The sequence below is a fragment of the Colius striatus genome, chromosome 1 (genome assembly GCF_028858725.1).
Source record: "Colius striatus isolate bColStr4 chromosome 1, bColStr4.1.hap1, whole genome shotgun sequence".
NCBI classification, from domain to species: Eukaryota; Metazoa; Chordata; class Aves; order Coliiformes; family Coliidae; genus Colius; species Colius striatus.
The window spans coordinates 157487176-157510063 of NC_084759.1; the positions used below are offsets into that span (position 1 = coordinate 157487176).

Genomic DNA, 22888 nt, shown 5'->3' on the forward strand with positions numbered 1-22888 from the left:
TGTCTCTTAGGTTTTTAGATATTATTGGAATTCTTGAAGGTTTTTCTTCAGGGGCCCAAAGTGGTCTTTTCCTCGTACTGGTCCAGAGATTATCTGTGACTGTGTTATCTACTTCCAGACATGCCAGAGGCTTGGCTTCCAGATTTTACTAACTGAGTCTAAAAACTTAAAAAAAAAAAAAAAAAGTAAACATCTGCCAGGTTTTGTTCTGTCTTTTACAGTATTGTTTGATATGTTGAGCCGATAGTGGTGCTTTTTTCCTTTCAAAAGAGGAAGAAGTTACTTGTGTAAATTTCTCAGGAGATTGTGATCATTTGATCTCCAATTTATTTCAAACGAAGAATATGCTAATTAAAACAATTGTAATATTGTGTCTGCAATTATTTTTTAATTCTGATTGACTTAATGAACTACTTCTACATACTCAGTTTTCCTCTGTGTGTTTGGTAGGTTAGACAATTTGCCAGAGTACAACTTCATCAAAGAAAACATTGGAAGTATCAGTATTATTTCAAAGCAAGTTGACCCTGAACCTCCACTAATATGTGTAGCAGTAACAGTGGTCTTGTGGCAATGCAAGAATTTGTCTTTTTCAGCAGGATAATGTATACTAAAGTTAATTTTTATTTAGTCCATTTAGTTGAAAGACATAGTTATTTTACAATCCCTTTGAATCATGAAGTGTTGGAACTATTAAATTCTGCTACTTCTCAGCAGAAGTGAAAATAAAAAAACAGTAATAATAGGGATTGCCAGCACCTGAAAGCCAAGAAATTATTATTAGATGACTTCCAGGTTTATTGAGAAAGAATTTTTACGCCTCAAGTTGTAAGAACAACAGTGAAAGCCAAAGCATGTAACATACTCAGTGCAACAGACCGAGAAGCTGACTTTTGTGGAAGAGTTCTTGAAAGGGTCAAAAGCAGAAGGCCTGGAATTTAATAGATAGAAGACAATGGTTTGGATAGCAATTTTTAGCTGGGAAGGTAGAGGCCACATTTTAGAAATACTCTGCAGTAAGATATGTTGAGGCTTAATCATAGTACAAACATGTTAATCTATGGAAGTAAGAGACAATTTAGCACCCAAGTTACAGCATAATGCACATGAGAAAACAGTAAACCTGTTCTTTCATAAATGTATATATATGTACCACTCTTTAAATTGTGACTTATCCCATGTGAAAAAAAACTCCCCATCTCTGTCATTTCCATTCTCAGCTCTTCTGATCTTTGAAGAGCTTACCAAATTTTTCAAATGTAAGTCTGTTAACTGTTTCACTCTAGGAAGATTTTGAAGGGATTCTTCAAAAGAAGAATTGAAAAATTAGATGATGGTGATATTCTAATTATTTTTCTGCATTCATAGAAGTGTTCATAACAGCCTATCTGAATAATGGCTGTACAAAGCTTTTAGGAAATCTGTCCTACTTTTTTACCTCTCCTGTATCCTTGCCCTCTTAGATATACAGTCTTCCTTTAAAAATACTGTCACTTTAAACTGTTGCATACTGCAGTTGATAGATACAGATTATTCCATGCAATTTTGTAGCTTTCCTAGTTGCAATTCCCTGCCCTTTGTCAGAGTTCTCTGTCTGGAGAATCTGTTCCGATAAGTGAAATCTTCCTCAGCTTCATATGATGTTTCTAATTGAAAATGTGAAATCAAGACAGAATTCACAGCTCTTGTCTTCAGGAATAATGCTCACCTGGCATTCATATGGGACTTGCCTATTGAGGCAGGTTCTGGCCATCTACATACCTGCAAACCAGCATCAGAGTGATCTGTTCTGTACTCACCTGTTCTTCAGCTAAAATGTAAGCACACCTGCTTAAACAGCAGAAATACATACATGATAAAGAAGATCAGATTTGTATGGCTCCTTAGTTTACAAAGAAACACAGTTATTCTTCATCTTGCTTCCTCATACTGAAAGAACCATAAGTAAATTAGAGCAGAATGGAGTAATAACATTCTAGGCCTATCTTGCTTCAGAGATATCTGGTTTAAGGACCTGATGAATTTGTTATAAGCTATATTGAAACATTTCTTTCCTCTGCAACTGTAGATAAGAACTAGTTAACTCTGAAAATAAGTTACTTTCTAAATCCAAAGTATCTACTTAAACAGTACAGAAATTTCATGTGCTTGTTAAGGATGTGCAAACAGCTGAATGGTGTTCTCTGATGAGGAAGAGTTTTCTACAATATATTATTCCTGTTATTCTGATCAGGTTGTTACCTGAGCAAAATCTGGTCTATCAGTTGTGGGCCTATAATGGGATAATTCCCACCAATATTAGTACCTTTTCTAATCCTTTGGACTCACAGTCTACATTTACAGTTCTCAGACTATTAATGCCATTTCTACCAGTCTGCAGGCCATTTCGGAAGGCTCTTAAATCCTTTAGCTTAGTAAATTAGTCACCTTTATTAGACCATACAAATATTTATTTTCATTATGCACATTATTTCACCTATCTTGAGAAAATTCTATTCTCAGTAGGTGTAACTTATTTGAAAAGCAGTGCTGTTTGGTGCACCTGATGTGTTTTAAAGAGGAAAGCTGACCCTTATATTGCAGAAAGGTGTAATTCTCTCGTGAATGGCAGAATTCAGTGGAAGTGAATGAAGATATTACCAGCACCTTCTTGTCATTGCATTTCTTTGATAGGTGGCTGCCCTCAAATCTGGCTTCATCAGAAGGGTTTATGTGACAACTTTCTAATCAATCTCAAGCGAAATAAACCAGATGAACTCAACAAGCCTACCCAAACTGGCACAGCTGATTTGCCCTAAGCAGATCAGAGGCCATTCTTAGAGACAGCTTTAGCAGGGGTGCTGTTTAATGATACCTTCTGGCTGAAAAGCAGCAAGGTGGGTGGTAATATTTTCTTTTGCCACAGCTCTTTGCTATATGAAACTGTTCTCTAACTTTTACATGAGTCTAACAGAGGATAAATCATTCAATATTTCTGTGTATAGCACTTGTGTGACTTTTCAGCCACTTACTCAAGTAGGGTTTTAATTGGATTAAGGTTTGCCTTTCTGTATCAAACTTTGAAGTTCAGAAACAGGGATAGTAGACCTTCTGTCTCTAACCAAGATAACTGACCTATATTTGGAAATATCAAGGATATATCTGTCTGGTGGCCTTTGACCAGCAACTAGTTGACCATACATACAGTTTGATATTGTAAAATTCATTTCTTTATAATCTTGTTTATTTACTAAGAGAGCTTAGTGTAGTGTTATTTATGATGGAGCCTGAAAGTTAAGAAATGTCTTCCAAGTATATTCACTGTACTTCTGTGCCTGAGCTGTTACAATCTACTGCTTATTTTTCCTGTAACTAAATCTGAAATTGACCTAGTGCTCTTCTGCATCCTAGTAGCTTAATAAAGCTTCATATTGACTCTTCTAGCACTCATAGTTTATTCATAGCAATTTAATTCCATATTGCAAATGCACATACGCTTCCAAAATTTCTTGAGCTGATATCTGGTGTCAGCCAAACTTTCACGCTTTGTGCCGCTCAGGTGGTCTGACTTCTTAACCTGATGACTAATTTAGTAGAAGTATCCAACACTCATTACTTAAAAAGCTGACATGTTTTCAGTTTCTATCTAACTTAAGTGTATCTGAGCCATCTAAAGTGGGATTTATGCATATGTGCAATTTTTTATTCTACATTAATGAGTTCTTTGAGATGCATTGTACCATTAGTACTTCTTGTCTACTTACCTGACAATTTAAGTGCCTAAACAGAGATGTATAGACCAATTTAGACACCCAAGATACCCTTTCTGGCCTCTTGCTCCTTTTCCAGAAAGATGCTGGTTTCCATTAAGTTTTGTGTCACATCTGTCAGTCCTTGCAATCACCTTGGATACCTTACTGTGTCTAAAATGGCCTATATACCTGTGTTTAGTCGCCTGAATCTGTTCCTTTCTTTTCACAAAAGCTGCTTTTAAGCATCCTATGTGTGACATTACTTTTCACAAATAACTGTAGTTTAGGAAGGAAATGTATTTCAGATACTGTTAGTCTGGCCAGAAAATGAGTATTCCTAGCTAAATTCTTTTGCACATAATAATTTAGATTGGGGTTTTTTTCCTAATAAGAACATTTATGTTGTATAAATATTTTTTAAAATAATTTTTAGGGCTCTCCTTTGACAATTGCAACCCCCAAATAAATCATTAATGGAAAAATGATATAGATAATATATTTTTTTTTTTATTCACTTCTTTTTCCCACACAGAATTTACAAGAAAAATATAGAGAGAGTTGCAAGGTTGCTAAAAGACTAAGATTTTTGAGTGTTTAGTTTCAAAACAATTACATGTAATTATATAAAATTTCAGTAAATGTTCCACATAGAGCTAAGAAACTTTGCAGTTCTGGATGTATTCTTCCATGATTGCATGTACGTACAATTAGTAGTGGCCTGTAATTTTACAGATAAAGATATTTTAAATGTTTATACAATTTCTATCCTTACAGTTTTGTTTCTACTATATGCCAAGAAATTTTGTAAAAATTAAATTTGGGATGAGTAGTCCTTTAGTTTGTATTCTTATGAAAGCATTGATTTTGTTATTGCTGGCTTTGAAATGTAATTGTAAGATATAGAGTAGAGCGTAGGTGAGCTTATCTGTTGAGAAAGCAGAGGCAAACTACTTTGTATCACATCTTAAAAGTAGTGCTCAGATCGGAAATATATTCTGTACCAAGGTGAGAAAAGACAAAAATATATGATCAGTGCAAATGCCAGAAGGCATATTTTGTATACTTTCTGCTTTTGTCTCATGCTTGGGGAAACTGAATTGTTACTTAGGCAAATCTTTCCTTACAAATAAAACTGTTGAAATTGTTGAGCACCATCTTCTTTTAGAAACAGCATTTTAAAACTCATCCATTATTTTTCCACTCTCTTTTGCCTTGACAACTAGTAAATTTTGTTCCCAGTTGATTTGTCCTTCGAAGTTGGAGGACTTCATTATTCCTTCTTAGCATTTGATATGTGAAATATCAAAAGTGGCACAATTAACAAGGTTTCATTCGAGTCTTTAACAAAATGGTATAGTTTCAAGAGCTCATCTGTCAGATTCATATTGCTTTTTACTGAATTTGGTTATGAAGTGTCACCAAATCTTTCTCTTCTATTACTGTTCCATGCTGTACTACGTTGTCAAATTAACTTGTACTTTCTGAGTACAGCCACAGCCCACTCAACTGCTAGTCTTCTCCTGCAAAAAGAGATTACCACAGAATTTCTCAATGCAATTGTACGTGATCTTTCTGCAAAATTATATTTTGCATCAATTTCCATTCATTTCTCAGAATTCCTTATGAAAGGGTGCTTGAGTGTTACAAAGGAATACTGTGGGGTTGGGGGTTTTTTGCTGCATGGTAGATTTGAAATATTTTAGTAGAATTTTAGCCTGAACAAGGGTGTTGAATTAATCCAGTGTTTCACCTGGGGCGTATTGATCATTATGTTACCTGCTTCTAACTTTCTGTCAATGAACATGTTAGTTTTCTGAAGGATTTTTGTTATGATGAGTAGATATAAGGCAGATTTTTGTGCTGTAAAAATGTGATGGTTTAGAAGGGTCTGTCTGTCATTAAGATGTCTAGGAACCATGCCTTATATAGTCACATAGAAAGAAATCCTCATGGAAACGGCATTATGGAGGTGGCAGCTGCAGCTCTGTATTTTTGTCTAGCTTGAATTTTGCAGTTAAGGATTAACCCTTTGTGATCTATGTAAAAAATTACATCTGTGTTCTCCTCAAATATAGAATCTACAAGTATCAAAACAAATTCCTAAAATCATACACAAGAGACAATACATCTCTATAAGAGTTAATATTAACTCTGTTTGCACCAGATTAATACTGGTGCTGAAATTTTGGGCAAGAGCTAGGTTTAGATATTTTAATGTGGTTAGAATTAGTAGCATTTACCAACTAATTTCCTTCTTCAATGAAAGCTTTTTTATTCATTAGAGGCTGGCAAGCAATGTTCATAAAACTTCATATGGAACTATCTTTCCCCCAAAATCTTTCTCATCTTTTCTGTTTCCTGATGGGTCATTGTCAAACAGATGAGTAAAATGTGGAAAGTGAAACCACTAAGAAGGTAGTGAGGCAGTAAAATCTAACATAAAAAACAGAGTGAAGTGCAGACTGCCATTTTAAGAGATTGAATTGGCAGTTATGAAGCTAGAAGGACCAAATTACACAATCCACAGATTTTTATTGTGATTTCTCAGGAACTGTATGGCTTTGAGAAGCCGGTGATGTTGGAATCTGGGCAAAGAACATGGATGCTGCTGACACCAACCTTGCAAACCTCCTCCTGGTGGCTTCTTTACATTTAGGAGGAAGCAGAAGAGTAAACAGCAATCTGGCTGGACACTCTTGCTCTTTTTCTGTGTTGCTAGTGAGAGTAGAAGCCTACATTCTTCATTAATTGCTTAGTAATTGCATTGTTACATCTCTCTCACAGGTCCATGCTACCTTGCTATAACTTCTACTAGAATGCGAAAACATTGCACTGCCTTATCAAAGATATCTGCCGCCAATGTGCTGCCATCAAAGCTGGATCTTGGTCAGAGCACCATGTTGTTTGCAGTGTGAAATAATGCTTTCCTAAATGTTTCTGCTTCAGTTTTTAAATACTATTAATTTTCTCTTGTACCTTTTCTTACCGATTATCTCACTTATTATATCTTTTTGACAATACAAACAATATCATCACTACTGAAGATATCCTACTGTGTCCAAATCTTCATTCAAATAAGATTACTTATTTGCTTACCCTTCTTCTGTGAAAGAATACTTCTCTTTAGAATAGATGGAGAAATATTACTCATTTATGACTGTTGGCTTTGTCAATCAACTGAGTACCTGGAAAAAGGGGCTGAGAATACCTTTTCAGGCAGGTATTATATGTTTGGAGTTTGTTGATAAAAAAATGTTTATGGATCAAATAAAACCAGAACTTAATAGTGCAGGTATCACGATACAGTTGTTACCATAGCTATAGAACAAATTTCTAGTGCATTTTACTTTACATTAGAAACTTGTGCCATGGCAACAGCATTGCCTGTTAAAGACGTAACTGTCATTATAATTTATCTATTACAGCTCTTTTCATTACTGTTATTAACAACTGTTACTCTTCTGAATATATTTTAGTTTTCAACATGGAATCTCTTGAAATACAAATGTGAAAAGCTGATTTCCAACTTTATATGAATGCAAAATTTACAGTATTTAGTATGCTCCTGATTTTCTTAATGTGCTCTACAGTCTTGGAGTTAGATTCAGAAAATAGATATGTGAGTGATGAAGCATCTGTAAATTATAACTCTCAAATACAGCAAATGGGAAATGGTATTCCACAGAGTTCTATATATGTACCACAAGCAAATGTGCTGGGATGCACTACTGTGTGAATAAATAGCTGATTGAATTGCAATCTGCTGCCTAAATGCCTATTTGGTTGTATATGAACTGGTGATAATAGTAGTGTGTATCTGTGGCTTTGAGATTATGGTAAAACTGAATTTATTTGTAGTTCCAAATGTAATTTTTTGCATGCCACACAGATATGGCAGTATCACAGTGATTTTCAGAAGTAATCCACTCAGATGGATTTAAAAGTAAAAAGATAAGATGGCAAGTAAAGCAGTATCAGATGAAGAAACAAGATCTCTTTTTTCTAAAATTACAAAACTATATGTTCTTGAAAAAAAAAAATCACAAGCAGAGAACTTCTCTCCATTGGGATTCAATCCAAGGGTTTCTCCATCTATTCTCTCTCCCTGATGTCCCATGCTCTTTATTGAAGTCCATTCTCAGAAGACATACTCAAAAGCCCATGAGAAAGCAAAACTGGTATCATTAACTTTCTATTCACTAAGTATAGACCTGTGCAAGGTAATCACATATCATATTGTTTCTTATCTCCAGTTGATTGAAAGAAATAAAAATAACACGCATAATGAAAAGGTTCAAAAGCACGTGATGAAGTTAATGCATAGAACACAATAAGAATGGAGAGTCTGAATTTCTCAGATATATCTGCAGATTTAAGATTAATTCTAACCACACAGAATGTAGATCATCGGTGTAGACAACTTAATGAAAGGATTTTTTTCAATACACAAGAATTTTGATTAGTTTAAAAACAGATGGAAAATAATACATAAAATATCATATTTTGTGCATCTCTCCTAAGCCTCAGAAAAATATTGATTTTGGTATGAGTTGTCTTAAAATGTATTGCAGAAATATGCAACAACAAAATCTCAGATGTGGGTAATTATTAGAAGCCAAGGAAGGATTTTTCTATTTATGTAAGTAAAGTTTCCTATTTTGACAAGGATATAGAATAAGAATTGTATCTTGGAATTGAAATCTTGAACATTTACATGAGCAGTGAAGACACATAGTTGCAGTTTTAGATATGGTGCAGTTTGAAGAGATATTTTAGTATCTAATGCTTCAGGTCTTAGGTCAACAAATACTGACTTGGAATAAGAAGCAAAAGTTTGCTCTTGCAAATTACTTGATTACACCTACTGCATTAAATTATTTTTCTTTCTGTGATTTTACAACAATACAGTGAGTGCTAAACTACTATACTATTTAGAACTGTGGTATAGTCTATCTCTATACTGTCATTATTCTCTGAACATAAAAGTATTAAGCATCAAGTGCATTAGAAAACCAAAATTATAATACAAATCTGTATTAAGAGCATTAGACTTAACAGTTATCAGTTCAAAGGTCAAAAGATTCAGAATAAAAACTGAATCATAAAAGTGCTGGTTGTAAGGACTGTCTGGAGATCACCTAGTCCATCTTCCTGTTTGGAGTAGGACACATCAGATCGGAGATTACTTTTTCTAGCCAAATCTTGAAAAACTCCAAGGATGGAGATGCCACTTCTCTGCATCCAGTGCACCATGCGGTGCTCCTTGATTCTTAGCCTTTATCATGACCACATACTACTTTTTTCCTGAAAAGAAAACCCTGTCTTTTTTCATTGCACAATACAGATGTGGTTTGTATTGCTCAAATTCAAGGGATGAAAAAAGCATAGCTATGAGATCTTTGGTTCCTTTGCTATATAATTAACAGCACTCTTAGTTAAAGCAAAAGATATCAAAGAAAAGAACTGACAGCTGAGGTAGCTGAATGTCACACAGACAAGGCTTTGTCTCTGTCAGAGCTTTTGTTATGTTGATCGTTACAGACCAAATTTTATCCAAGTAGTCATTAACAGCATTCCTTGAGTTTTTGAATGCTGAATTTGAGACATTAGGGATCTGACATAGAGCTATTGCTGTCAATAGCAACCGCTCTTTGAAAATATTCTGTGTTATACAGTCTGAAGTATTCTGAACAAAGCAAATCTTAAAGAGTTTCAAATTGGTTGCCCAAAATTTGTGGACATTTTCAGCATTATCTCCTTGTTTCTTGTCTCACATTTATCAAATTAGGATACTATCAAATTACAGCCTCACCTTGTAAATATATATAAGTTCATATTTGTGAACCCCTTAGATAATGGGTGTCGTAAAAAACCTGAAGAGCTGCTGAATAGGTAGACATTCAAAGAAGAAATTGAACATTGTGTGGTAAATAGATAATAGGACTACCATTTTTGAACACAGATGTGAAATGTTGAAGAGCTTTTCTTTGAGCAGACTTCATTCTGAACACTAAATGACATAGGAAAGACTTTTTTGAAAATTAGTAGGTGATCATTTAAAGGTGAAATACAGTGCTGCTAACACAGCAGAGGTAACCTTCACTTTTGCCTTTTCTGACTTCCTTAAAAATGTTTGTGTGGGTATTTTAAAGATGAAAATTATAGTTACAGTAGAATATATATACTTATATATGCACAATACAAAAACTACACTGAAAAATCAATCTGAAAAGATTCACAAAATAGTCTTTGAATACATTGCAAACTGATGCCACTTCAACTAACTAAATAACCAAATGTAATTTTGTAATATGCTGTCACTGTAGCAGTGCTAGAAAGTGAGACATATAAATATTTTCTAACACATATTTATTGACCACAGAGGAATGTGAGTTCTCAGAAACATTTACAGTACTAAATTGAACAAAACCAGGGCATGAGATTACATTGGTGGTTGGCAGTCTATACAGTTGAGCTGTTGTGTGGGTTTAGGCAAAGTTTCCTCAATAAAACTAACCCAGACAGTACCCAGACATAGTGGCACTTTGAGCCAAGACCAGAAACCATTACCAGTGTTGTTTGGATGGGCCAGCTCTGTATTGAGAAGGAAGAGGGTTTAGCTTCAAGGACATGAGCCTAGTAATAGTTATTGACCAGTTTTATTTAGGAATATATCAATATCTTTGCTACACGTATCTATGATGTAGATATCAGGGAAAACCTTGCAACCCAGTCTGTAAACTTTTGGTTTTCCTGATTCTTTCTTAGTTTGTCCTGGCAAAAGCAATTATGTCTGAAATCAGTTCAATACACAGCTATAAGATACATCTCTGGAATAGTAGAATAAGATTTCAACATCTAAATGTAGGTATCTGAACGTAAACTGCATGCTGATTCCCGTTATAGTCATTGACAGTCTAGTCAACACAGTAAGCAAAGTACAGGAAGTGATTCAGGTGACCACAACATATAGTGAGTAGCATCATTCACTAGGATCCACCAACTTGACCGGTATTATCTGTTACTATGGTGGGAGCTTATATACTTCTTACCTGTGTAGATATGTAAAATGAGATGTCTTAATATGGAGCAGAATCACAGCTACTGAGTTTTCCTGGAAGTGAAAAACACCAAAGTCAGCCATTCTCCTTCAAAAATTTAGACATAAAATTAATTCAGCAACTTTCAGAAATCAAAGAAAATGAAAATGTTCCATGTCATCCTTTCCCCCTGCTTTTTTTCCCCAAACAAATTCCTCTGGCATTATTGATTCCTTAAATTCTGTCTAGTCCCAAGTTGTTTCCTAAAGAATATCATAGTATTCTAAAAAATAAGAAAAATATAATCTTACATTTTTAAGCTTCTGACCAGTAAAAGTGCTGATGGTGTTTTGAAGTACATGCCAAACTTCTATCATTCATATAATCAAATACTGCCTTATTTTAGAAGTGATATTTTGAGATTTGTGATGTTTTCTACAAGCAGATGTTTGAGCAAATAGGAGGAAGCTGCTTGATTTCTTTGCAAATTATGACATGATATTGTGTTTTGTTCTTTCTGGTGGCTAGTCCTGTCCATACAGGTCCTGCAATTAGAGTCTGCATGTGAACATACAATTTCTAGCAAGCGTGCTATTAATGTATTTATCTTTAATGTGGTAGTTATAGAGATGCAGATGCAACTGTTAGTGGGGACAAAGTTATTTTGAGTAGAATGTGGTAAATTAATATCATGTGGATATAGTGATTTTATCCACATCAACAATTTAAATGAGGCAGACTAGGTAGAAAAAGATATCTTTTTTTTTTTTTTTTTCTTTTCCTCCTAGTCTTTACAGCAACTGGCATAAAATGAACTCTAAATTTTTAACAGTCCTCTCTGAACTGTGCCAAAAATGCATTTTTCTGTAGGTTATTTTTTTGTCTGTGCAATAAATTGCATATAAAATCCTTTCAGAAAGACTTGATTTCCTATCCTTTATTTTTAATGGTTACTATTACTCTGATTCTATTCTCAAAAGTTCCCAGAAATAAAAACAACACTCCAATCTATTCTTTAGGCTGTCAGTAAAAAGATATCATAGTGTAAATTCACTATTATTATAAGGACTATAAAAAGAAAAAATACTAACAATACTCCTGACAATATTGGTTCTTTGTGGTTTTACCATCTACAAACTAACTAGCTAATTCATCTTACTAAACTGCACAATTTGTATACATTTCAATTCAATAAGAAATTGAAAGAGAAACAATCAAGCTGATGGAATAGCAGTGATCTATTCTATTTTATAAATTTGAGGGTTTTCCTAGAATTTTTGTGTAGCACTGAGTGTTTTGACTGTTTTTCAAAGAGTCAGGATAAAATAGTAAGTTTTAAGGAGAGAACTGTGTTTTTTTAAGAAATTAACATGTCAGTTCATGGGATAATTATGTTTTCTTTCTGTATATAAGAACCAAGCAACATACCATTTTGAAGAGAGTAAGGAGTTTGTTGTTCATAGTATTTTATCACTCTGTTTTTTTTACAAAGTATTCTCTCATTTCAGAGCGTCTTTGCCAGGGAGAAACATCCACTGAAAGTGAACTTCCTGAAGGACACCCTGCTGAACAGTTTGCAGGCTTACTTCATGGATCTTCACCTGCATGTGACCCACCTGATAATCCTCTCCAGTTATACAGCAAAGCAAACCAGTGCAGCGCTCTACTAGAGAAAAACATTTTGAGCAAGAGCACGGTGCAGAAGATGCAGCTACGGAAAGAGAGCAACACTGATCCTCCTGTTAAGAAAAAAAAGCCACCAATTGTAAACAGAACCATATTTCATACTAAAACTAAACCAGTAGAAAATCATACCTTGGTTGGCACATCAACAAGGATAAATGAACAATGGGTTATTAATACAGGGGGATTTGTGGAGCGAGCATGCACGCTTGGGAGAATACGATCTTTACCAAAGACTTTGCTTGAAATGCATTTGTGCAAAAATGTTTCGAAATCTGATTCTAATCTTATCACCCATCCACCAAATGACAAAAAAGCAAGAAGCAACTGGAGTGAACCCACACCAAACAAACAGTCCTCCAAAGCGAATTCAGAGAGAACACCTTCCTTCACATCAGAATGGGAGGAAGTAAGTTTTGCTCATTTTTAGTTACAAGAACATAAAAAAATCTTATAATAATGCTGATACTGTTTTCGGTTTCAGAGATGAAATAAAATGTGAATCTTCCAAACTGCAAATACTCAGAGTATGTCATACTGTAATGTATGGTAGTTGGACAGCTAGCACAAAATGCAATGCGTGCCTGTTCAAAATTCTGCACACTTAATGAAGTCCTCTGTTTCCATAACAAATGAAGTTAACCAGAAGTAATTCCACAATTTATTGTGACACTGAAATTGTTTTGTACTAAAGCCCTCACCACTAACATTAATAAAATTGGTGAAATTCTTTATAACTAACCTCATTATTTACATATTTGCTAATGATTCCTCACCACAGCAATGCTCACCAGCGAGAGACAAGAGAAAATGTCAGTAAAGGAGTCTGATAAATTTAGATGGATTATGCATTCTACAAATTCTCCCTGTGTAACTTATCCTCTAACTGGAATGTAGCCTATGTACAGAACTCCTGTGTGAAGTAGCTACAATGAATTTAGGACTATTGAAAGAAATGTCCACAGTGAGTTTGTAGTGCACATGTTTGCTCCTACTAGAGTCTTGTATTTTAAATCAAATTCAAAACCTAAAATGATTTTTTGACACCTTATATTTTATTTTTCTCCTGTGCAAAATTTCAAGAATTTAAATGATTTTTCATAGGCACAAGAGTTCTTATCTTACTGAGGCAGATAAAGAGTGGGAAATGTATAGATCTTTACTGCTATTACAGAGAAGCAAACATTACTCTTTAAAACAACTGCTATGGAGGAAGGTATATGTCTTCAGAGTGCTATTCTATTTCAGAAAGAACCCAGAGCTTGTTGGTGTGGTTGATTATTTTTCTAGAAAAAGGTTTTCAGCTCATCCAGAAGTCTGATTTGATAGGGTATCTGAAAGTGGTTGTTGTTGTTCTCTGTATAAAGATATTTAAGATCAGATTTTGATCTTAGTAACTTGGATATATTGTTCTGAAATCCTGACATAAGTCAGGTCCAAATTTGACTTTTTAGGGGGACATCAAGGTTTGATTGTTCTGAAGAGTAAGAAAAATGCAGTTTGTAAAAATAAAAAAATGTTAAGTCTAAATCTGCAGATCCTCACATAATTCCCAGATCTTCTCTTGTCACTAGTGACGCATAGTTTTTAAAAAGGAGACAGTATAGTCGTAATATTAAGTTCAGTAAAACCTGGTTATTTGTGTCTGCTACCTTAGACATCAGACTTTTGATTCATGTTTTGTTCTGTTCTTATGGAAAATAAAACAGTTATAATACCTTTGACATAACAAATTCAATATCATTTAGAAATATGCAAATGAGTTTTGGGATCAACATAGTGCTATTTCACAAACAGTTATCATTCTGCAGTATGTGGGGACATAGTTATGTTTCGTGCCTATTCAGTGGCCTTGGGGCAGATGGGAAAAAGGGAGGTACAAAATTGTCTGGAAATCTTAAATAATTGCTTTAGTACCTTATAACCCACAAAACAGTATTCTCATGTGTTACTATTACTGCTTAAAGAGACTTCTAGTGGTTATACCTAGATAGCCAAAGTCTGAAAGGAATTCTACTGTAGTAGAAGAAATACTGGTCTTAAGCTTTAGCTTTTGCTAGTGCACAAACATTGCAAAATAAAAATCAAAGCAGAGAAATTAGTTGCCTACCTTTGATTTTCACATTTTGCAATCTTGATTGTTGTTTTCCTTGTGAGAGTAATAATGCCACAAATTTATGCATGAAAAACTAAACTAAAATAACAAAGATGGGGCCCATCCATTGTTTTCACTGTTCTTTCTTTTGCAGATCGATAAAATCATGAGTTCAATAGATGCTGGAATTAATACTGGACTGGGGGAGATGAAAGATCACAATACAAGTAAGGAAAACCAACTAACTTGTTTTATTTTACTTATCTATCTATAGGGAAGTTGTGGATAAGACACTGCCAAGTGACCCACTGTGTTGAAATCGTTTGTAGATATTTGAATAACCATGAACAGGACCAATTTTGTTTACTGTTAGAGATGCATTAGGCCTAGTATCCTGGAGCTGTTACTTTAAATAGCATATTGGAGTCATTAATGGTGTTTTGAAATCTTATCAGAGAATGTATTCTGTAAATATCTTTGTATTGAAGCTTTCTACTAGGGGAATATTTTCCAATCTTTGTCAACTAAATTTTTGTTTGGATTTACGGGACTCTGAAAATATATAATCCAATAGCTGATGACACCTTTTAAAGCATGATATTATCTAACGTAGATTCTATCAAATATTTGGCACAAGGCTGAAAATCTTGCTGACAGCCAGTGACTGGCGTTAGCAATGATGGGAAAAATTGCAAACCTTCCCTACTACAGTGCATTGTAAGAACTCCAAGTCATGCTTAACCTGTTGGTGTGTCAGCATAAATCTGAGCAGCTGTGCTGATAAAAATTTTGAAAAAAAATTATTATGTCTTCTTCCTAACTGATGGAAAAGAAACTGACTTGTACGTGTGAATAATTTGGCCTTGAGGCACAGCTATACCAACTCACTTGTACTGGTATATCCCTGCCAGCAACTGCATGCAATTACTTGGATTTAGGTATGGGGCAGGAAACTATGTACCTTACCACTTAAACTAATTTTTTGCTTTTTCAGTTATGACAGCTGTCTATTTTATAGAGCATTATACCTGTACAGGATGAAACTATGTCTTATTAATTAAAATTGTATTTATCACATATTTTAACAGTAGCTGGTCAGTGAGCAAGGACTCTAGGAAAAAGAGAAAACTTATTTTAATGCAAATATAGTTGCAGATAGCAAGCAGATTCAGATTATTTTTTAATAAGATAGTAAGGGACAATACCATGAAATGTGCTAAACGCAGAATCGTTTACTTTGGAAAAGGCCTGTAAGATTGAGTCTAACTGTTAACCCAGTACTGCCACACACCCCCCTAAACCATGTCCCTGAAGTGCCATGTCTTCACATCTTTTGAGTATCTCCAGAAATGATGACTCAACCAGTTCCACAGGCAGCCCTTTTGGTGGAGAAATTTTTCCTAATAACCAATCTAAACCTCCCTTGGCACAACTTGCAGATGTTTCCTCTTGTCCTGTCACTTGTTACTTGGGAAAAGAGACTGACTCCTACCAGGCTACAGTCTTCTTTCAGGTAGTTGTAGAGAGTGCTAAGGTCTCTGTTCAATCTTCCTTTCTCCAGGCTCAACGACTTCAGTTCCCTCAGACTCTCCTCTTGGGACTTGTTCTCTAGACCCCTCATCAGCTTCATTGCCTTTCTTTGCACAGGCAGGTCCTTCTTTGTCCTGTCAGGCTTTTTTTCTTTCTTTCTGTTGGAAGGGACAATTACTTACAGAGCAACTCTAGGTTTGGAGATAGTTATTTTCTGAAGATATTAGCAGTAATTCAAGATTTGCTGCTTATTATTTTTTGCTGCAGGCACCACATGCAAAATCGGGCAACCATTAAGATCTTGCATGGCAAGTAATAGCTATAAAAAGGAGATGAAAGCAACAGTATGCATGTGCAAATTTGCACAAGCAAGTGGTGTGTAAGAATTACTCTTCCTATGACTGGCTACTGCTTTTCTTTTTCTGCTTGCTTTAAGATCAGATAATACCTCTCAAGTCTCACAAATCAGCCATTTTGTGTTATCTACTGCATGCATTTTTCTTGGCATTCAAAGGGGGCATTTGGTTCTTCAGCTCTTTCGCTTGGCATCAGATCAGGGGATCGACTCTTTTCTTTGCTGCTTCTTTTCCCAGAGAGGACTCTGAGTCCCAGGTTTTTGTCTGTTCAGTGTGCAGCTTCCTGCAAAACAACATTTTTTTCCTTTCTGTCAGCTTCTTAGCTACTTTAGAATGACAATTTGATTTTGCTCTTAATGAAGAAATCAAGGTATGTGCTATTAATCAAAATAAAACTACTTTAAATATATAATAAATTTTGCTCTTCTTGTAGACCATAATAAATGCATTTCTTTCTGCTGTAGAGCTGGCTAAATGCAGCTTCACATCTATATTTTCCACTTTTCATTTTTTTTTCCCTTTCCCAAGTTCAGACAAACACAGGTTAGGCAGCAAAGCAAAGGGAACTAGTACCATATCTAATGCTTTAAATGCACTAGATAAAACATGTTATATATCAACTATTTTTTTAGTTTATTAACAAAATAATAGAGTTATCTAGCAAAAAAGAAGGAGTCTTTATTTCTCACAGTTAGCAGACTAACCAATCAAGTGGAGACTTATTACAGTGCTGTCAAAATATTTAACAGATTTTACTTGACTTAAGATTTTAGTTTGTGTTAATCACCATTTATTAACTTCCAGGAGGTACTTAATCACACAGGTTTTTCTTACTGATAATACAAGAAGAGAGATTTGTATAGGTCTTTGGCTCCAGTAAAGGGGTTGCTTTGACATTTTCTGGACCAAATCATCTTTTCTGTGTTATACTTCTATTTAAGCTCCTACCATTCCTTGACAAGAAGTGTCTCAGGTACCTCAATGCTTCTCAGATATGCCCCATGTAACCCCTGTCTACTTACTTTACAGAAGTTGGCATGGTCTAGATCCCTATGTGTTTTACTTAAGAGATTTGTCTGCCCAAGTGTTGTAGTACTAAGGACCTATATTCCATCTCAGAACTTGTTCACCCTGTTTTCCTTCTGGCTCTGTGCTAAGCATAACACAACCAAATATAAAGATCTGGCCTATACTAAGGAATAAAAATTAAGTTCCAAGTAATAATAATAAAGAAATTAAATAATAAATAAAGAAAATTCATTTATTTATAAACATATTTATATATTTTATTATTTTGTTTTAAATAAATCAATATAAATGGTTCCAGGTAATATCTTTTTAAAATACGTTATCTATTTATATATAAATACATGAGTTTTCTTAGCTTTATTTAAATATATCAATTAAAAGATTATCCAGTACACATTAAAACTAATGTATGTAATATTCAGGCTGTACAAGACAAGAGATTTCTCTTAGTTTTGAACTGAAAATGTTTAGATTATTGAGAACTACATTTAGAAAACTTCACTTTCCTTGTCTAATAGCTTTTTAGCAGAGAGTAAAATTTCTGATGATACTGAAGAGCAGATGTAGCTTGATATAGAATCCTCCATTTCAGTATTTACTTAGTTCTGTGCTTCATGTTATACTTGAGGGTTTTTATGAACTGTTAGTAAAACAAAAAATATATTAAATTCAAGCACAAATACTCTTAATCTACCAAGCATGAAGTGCTTTTTATACCTCATAGTGTCTCATTCTCAGTGAAAAATAATTGAGAAGTATGTCATACACTAATAATTCAATAGCTATATTTAAAATTAAACAATGATGACATCTTGTGATGAAACCATTGAATGGATTTACAGGAACTTTGGACTGTTTTCCTACTAGAGACCTATAAATACTTATTTTAGGTCTCATGAAGGATCTCTTAAGAAGGAATTAGAGGAGCAGTGAAAGGAAAAAGTCAAAACTAGCTGAGTATGTTCATGAGGACTTCATTTACAGCATGGATTTAGAAAAATCCCAAGCATTAAATCAGAGCTTTCTGTCTAGTAACAGTACAGGTACCGGAGAAACTTGAAACTGCAGAGTGGAAGATGACAGTGTCTTCTGAGGGCACGTAATGTTGAACTTCTGAATAGCTTACCACTGAAATCAAAAGCAGGAGTACTGACCAGGGACTAACAATTAATCCAAATAACAGACAAAAATAACACTGTCCCAAGGAGTATAAAACCTCTGTTACCAAGAGGAAATAAAAGATGGTGCTGACTTGCAAGGTCACCTGAATCACCTTGCACTTACATTATGGCTGGTGTGTTTGTTCACAAAGGTCCACATTTGCACAGTTGTGAAGGATTTGACCAATTGCTAGCATATAATAAAGGATACTAGTAGTACTGCCAAGAATGATCGTAAGTAAATCAAAAGTCTTTATCACACCCTGTGGCAATGGATAAAGAGGTTGAAGATTCAAGAGATGATTGTTTCTCCTCTCACGTCTCAGTCAAGTGTCAGTCAAATACACTCTAAATATAACGACGATTTCTATTCTGAGAGAAGAGAACTTCAAATTAAGAACCATGTGGAAAGCACAAAATTCTTCACCTTAAGTAATGCAAATTGTACCATCACGAAAGATAGGAGTATTTACGGCAGGATTAAAGAAGTGACTAGGCAAAGAGACATGGGTCAGTTTGCCGGACATCTTAGCTCTTTGCATAGTAATGGTAGAAGAAGGAGGAACAGAGAAGGATTAACAGAAGAATTAATGAGAAATAAACAAGAAGTAATTGAAGATACGATAAAGTTGACATTGTAGAAAATTTATTATATAAATTACACTAGTAGTCCAGTCATGTAGAGATTATAACTTCTTCAGTAAGAAGGGGAAAGGGAAGAAGAGAGGACATATTGGCTTGTATTTCAAAGATATGATGTTGTTTTGAGATTGTTAAAGCTTTTTTTTTTTTTTTTATGTTGATATCCATAAAAACATACAAGAACGTGGTTGTTCTTGATTTGTATCCAAAGCCATTGGACTTGATGATAATAGTGTGAGATTTTAGTTACCACAGCACTTGTTGGAAAAGAAACTACACTGATGGCCTGCTCAGGGGGAAAAAAAAATGTCTCAAGAAGGTAGTCTCAAGAATTTCTTTTTAAAAATCTCTAGGATGAAAGTTAGAGAGAAATCCATGGGTTCTTCAACAGAACACTACTTAATACCATAAGTGAGCTTCACCAATGTGAAGAAAAAGACCAGCTCAGATAAATTGTCATCTTTTCTTTCACTCTAGACATAATGAGGGAAAATTCTCTATTTATTAAGCATGATAGACTGATACATGCTTGTACAGACAAGACAGAAGTGCCAAAGCACTCGGTGAGATGCAAGTAGCAAGAGAAATGAAGATTTACTGAAACACTATTATATTAACATGTTAATAAAGAGAAGAACAAGAAAAGAATCTTTGGCACATGAGAGGTATTGCAGGAAAACAAGAACTGTTCATAGGTGCAGAGAAGGCAAAAACTTGTACTGACTTTTTATCACATGTATTTACTGAAAAGGTCATGGGAGAGCATGTGACATGTACAGCTAATCCTAGGGCTAGACCCTCAATTGCAGATAAGGAAAGAATAGGTTACATAGGTTAAGTATCTCAAAATTGATTCAGTGAACTTTATTTTGTGTTACATAACTGTCTGAAATAAACTTAGACCTCTCAGTGGGTTTCTGTTAGAATTCTTGGAGAATAGATGAGGTACTAACAGACTAAAAGAGAACAATGTAGAGCTTATCTTCAAAAGGAAAAAGGAAGGAGAATGTGGGGAATTATTTTCAGTTAATCAGAAAGTCACTGAATGGATAAACTGCTTGAGGTAGTTACAAAATAACAAAGAAATAAGTAAGAGGCAACAAGGATTTGCCAAGAGCAAACCTACTGAAGCAATCTTAATTCCCTATTAGGAGTGATTATCACTTTTTCTAGGTAAGGTAAGTGCAGTAGATACCCAGAATTTGAACTTCAGTTAAGTTTTTTACATTTTCTAATGTTTTTCTTGTAAGCAAATTAAAAAAAACATGGGCTTGATGAAAATATTGATAGGTCAGACAGATTAATCTATTCTTAATGTCTAAATTCAGATTTCCACAATGCCCAAGACACTAATACTGAGTTAGATAAGCAGGCCTTTCTTTGATATCATTCATCATATCTAAAAATCCATACATCTATGCAGAGCTATTTGCCATGCAAGTATCTAGAAAGGGAGCATAGAGGACCTTCTCAGCTGTAGCTGCCTAAAAGTAGCTGAAATTAATCTTCACCTCTTCTCCCCAAGGCAAAATTATAAAGGCAATATATTAAAGCATCTAAATAGATTGTCAGGGAGATTATAACCTCTGTTACATTCAACAGTGTGTTAAAGTCTTCTGGTTATTTGCCAGAATTTAAAAAAATAAATGACTAGTGTATAACTGAACTTGGCTTGAGTTAGTTGAATAGATGAAGTCAACATTTTCAGTTACTTTGAGTTTATTTTGTAATGATTCTGTGACTACTGTGATAACATGGTTTAGATGGAACCTGTCTACAACGTAAAGTTTAATAAATGAAACAGCTGTCTTTCTTTTTGGCTCAGAAGACACTTGCACTGATTAGTAATGTGCATTTTGCAAAGGATTTAGAAAAGTTAATATGTTTAAATATCAACCATATGCACTTCCCTGATAAAAAGAAGAAACACTTAATTCTTGTATTTTCTTTGTCTAATTATAATTTTTTTTGTACAATAAAAAATTCTTTCAAGGCACACAAAACAATATTTCTGTGTTAGTTGGAGCCCAGTAGCTGTTCAGTGGTGTGTGATTCAGAGTTTACTTACAGTTGGAAGTCACTTGAAAGGGAATAATCAAAAAGTAATCTACTTCAGATACAATTCTTCTTAACATGGGTAATAGATATCATATCATCATCATGATTAAAGCAAGAATTGTTTCAAGTCAGAGCAATTAAAATAACGGCAAAGAAAATAATCTTTGAAGGTCATTCAATATCAAAATAATCTGCAATCAGTTTAGGAGTGTGCTGGGCTTTTGAAAGAGGCATTTCTGTCAAGCATGTTCTTGGACATGGAGTGTGATTTACAATTTTATAGTTTTGATAATCATGAATTCTGTTTTGGATATTATGTGTAAATGTACTACCTAATTGCTGCTTGCATACGAATGCACTGTAGTCAGGATTTCTTTAGGCAGCTGAGAATAGGGCGCTGGAGGGCAGGTACAATCTCCCTATGCTTAGAGACAAGTATCACATTGAGTTTCTATATCTAAATATTAATATTAAGTCTTCAAAATTTACTCACTGAGGCTGAGTGATTGCCTTTCAAAGATTCATACTGATTGGTGCTGGAAGAGGTGTATGCAACAGAATTATATCCTATTAAAAAAGCCACTTCCAACAGAGATAGTGAATCTTCTATAATATTTACTTTAGCAGTATGTATTGTCATATGTACAATTTCTGAGAACCATGAATTGACTCCTCTAGAGCTATTTTGAATCCAAAAAGACTCCAGAACACTGACAGCTATGCTTGAGTTGACTCCACATGAGCCATATCTCATTTAAAAGTAGCAGGATTCAATAAGTTGCACTGTGTTCAGAATAAACCCTACATCTGCAATTTATGTCAAGTTTTTCCACAAGCAATACTTCATTGCTTCTGGATGCACCCACTACCTACATGTCTCTATGTCATGTAGTACATAGTGCATCCCAGGGACTGACAGTGAGTCACTGATCACTTAGGGTAGATTTTTTAGTGAACTTTCTCTGATCTTTCATAGTGTGAGGACAATTGTAGCAGTCATCATACAGAAGTTGTTTTCTTTATTTATTTTGCCTTCTTTACTGATATGACCAAGGCTGTTGTCATCAATGACTCCTGTGTGAGGAATATTGGTAGAAATTTTATTTGTCAGATTTGCAAGAGGCATGTTTTTTTGACCACAAAGCTTGGGAAAGCAAAGCAGACATGACTTCTGCTGGCTAGGAAAAGATGGAATAAAGTGAGGCCCAATCCAGAAAAACTGAGTGAAAGGAGTAAGAGATCATGTTGTGCCATGTACAGCTGTTAACACATAATGGATATTGCACAGACCTTTGGATTGCCAGAAGCTGCATACTCCATTTCTGTGTTTTCTTCCATCTGCTCCACTACCACTACTCAGACATGAAGGCTTCATATTCCTTAGCTGCCTGTAAAAGCTAAAATTTCACTCAGAAGTCAAACTTTCTTTCAGCAAATGAAGCCTTGTTAGGCTGGCCCTTTTCTGTTTGCTGCCATATGGTTGCAGTTTTGGCAAAGTGGTCTACCTCCGAAGCTGTTAATATCCTCCCTCCTCCAAGGGCAGAAAACAGATAAAATATAAGTA

At 34.7% G+C, this 22888-nt stretch overlaps 1 protein-coding gene across 4 annotated transcripts in view; it reads left to right on the plus strand.

Moving 5' to 3' along the window:
* Positions 1-22888, plus strand: part of ANKS1B (ankyrin repeat and sterile alpha motif domain containing 1B) — a 431515-nt gene that overhangs the window by 191906 nt on the left and 216721 nt on the right. For 3 of the 4 annotated variants that reach the window (XM_061988906.1, XM_061988958.1, XM_061989065.1), the window contains 2 exons: positions 12280-12863; positions 14704-14776. In XM_061988906.1, coding sequence (XP_061844890.1) covers positions 12280-12863; positions 14704-14776 — 657 coding nt within the window. Of the gene's footprint in view, positions 1-7876; positions 7910-12279; positions 12864-14703; positions 14777-22888 lie in introns of all 4 variants that reach the window. The other variant, XM_061988983.1, reaches the window with a different exon arrangement.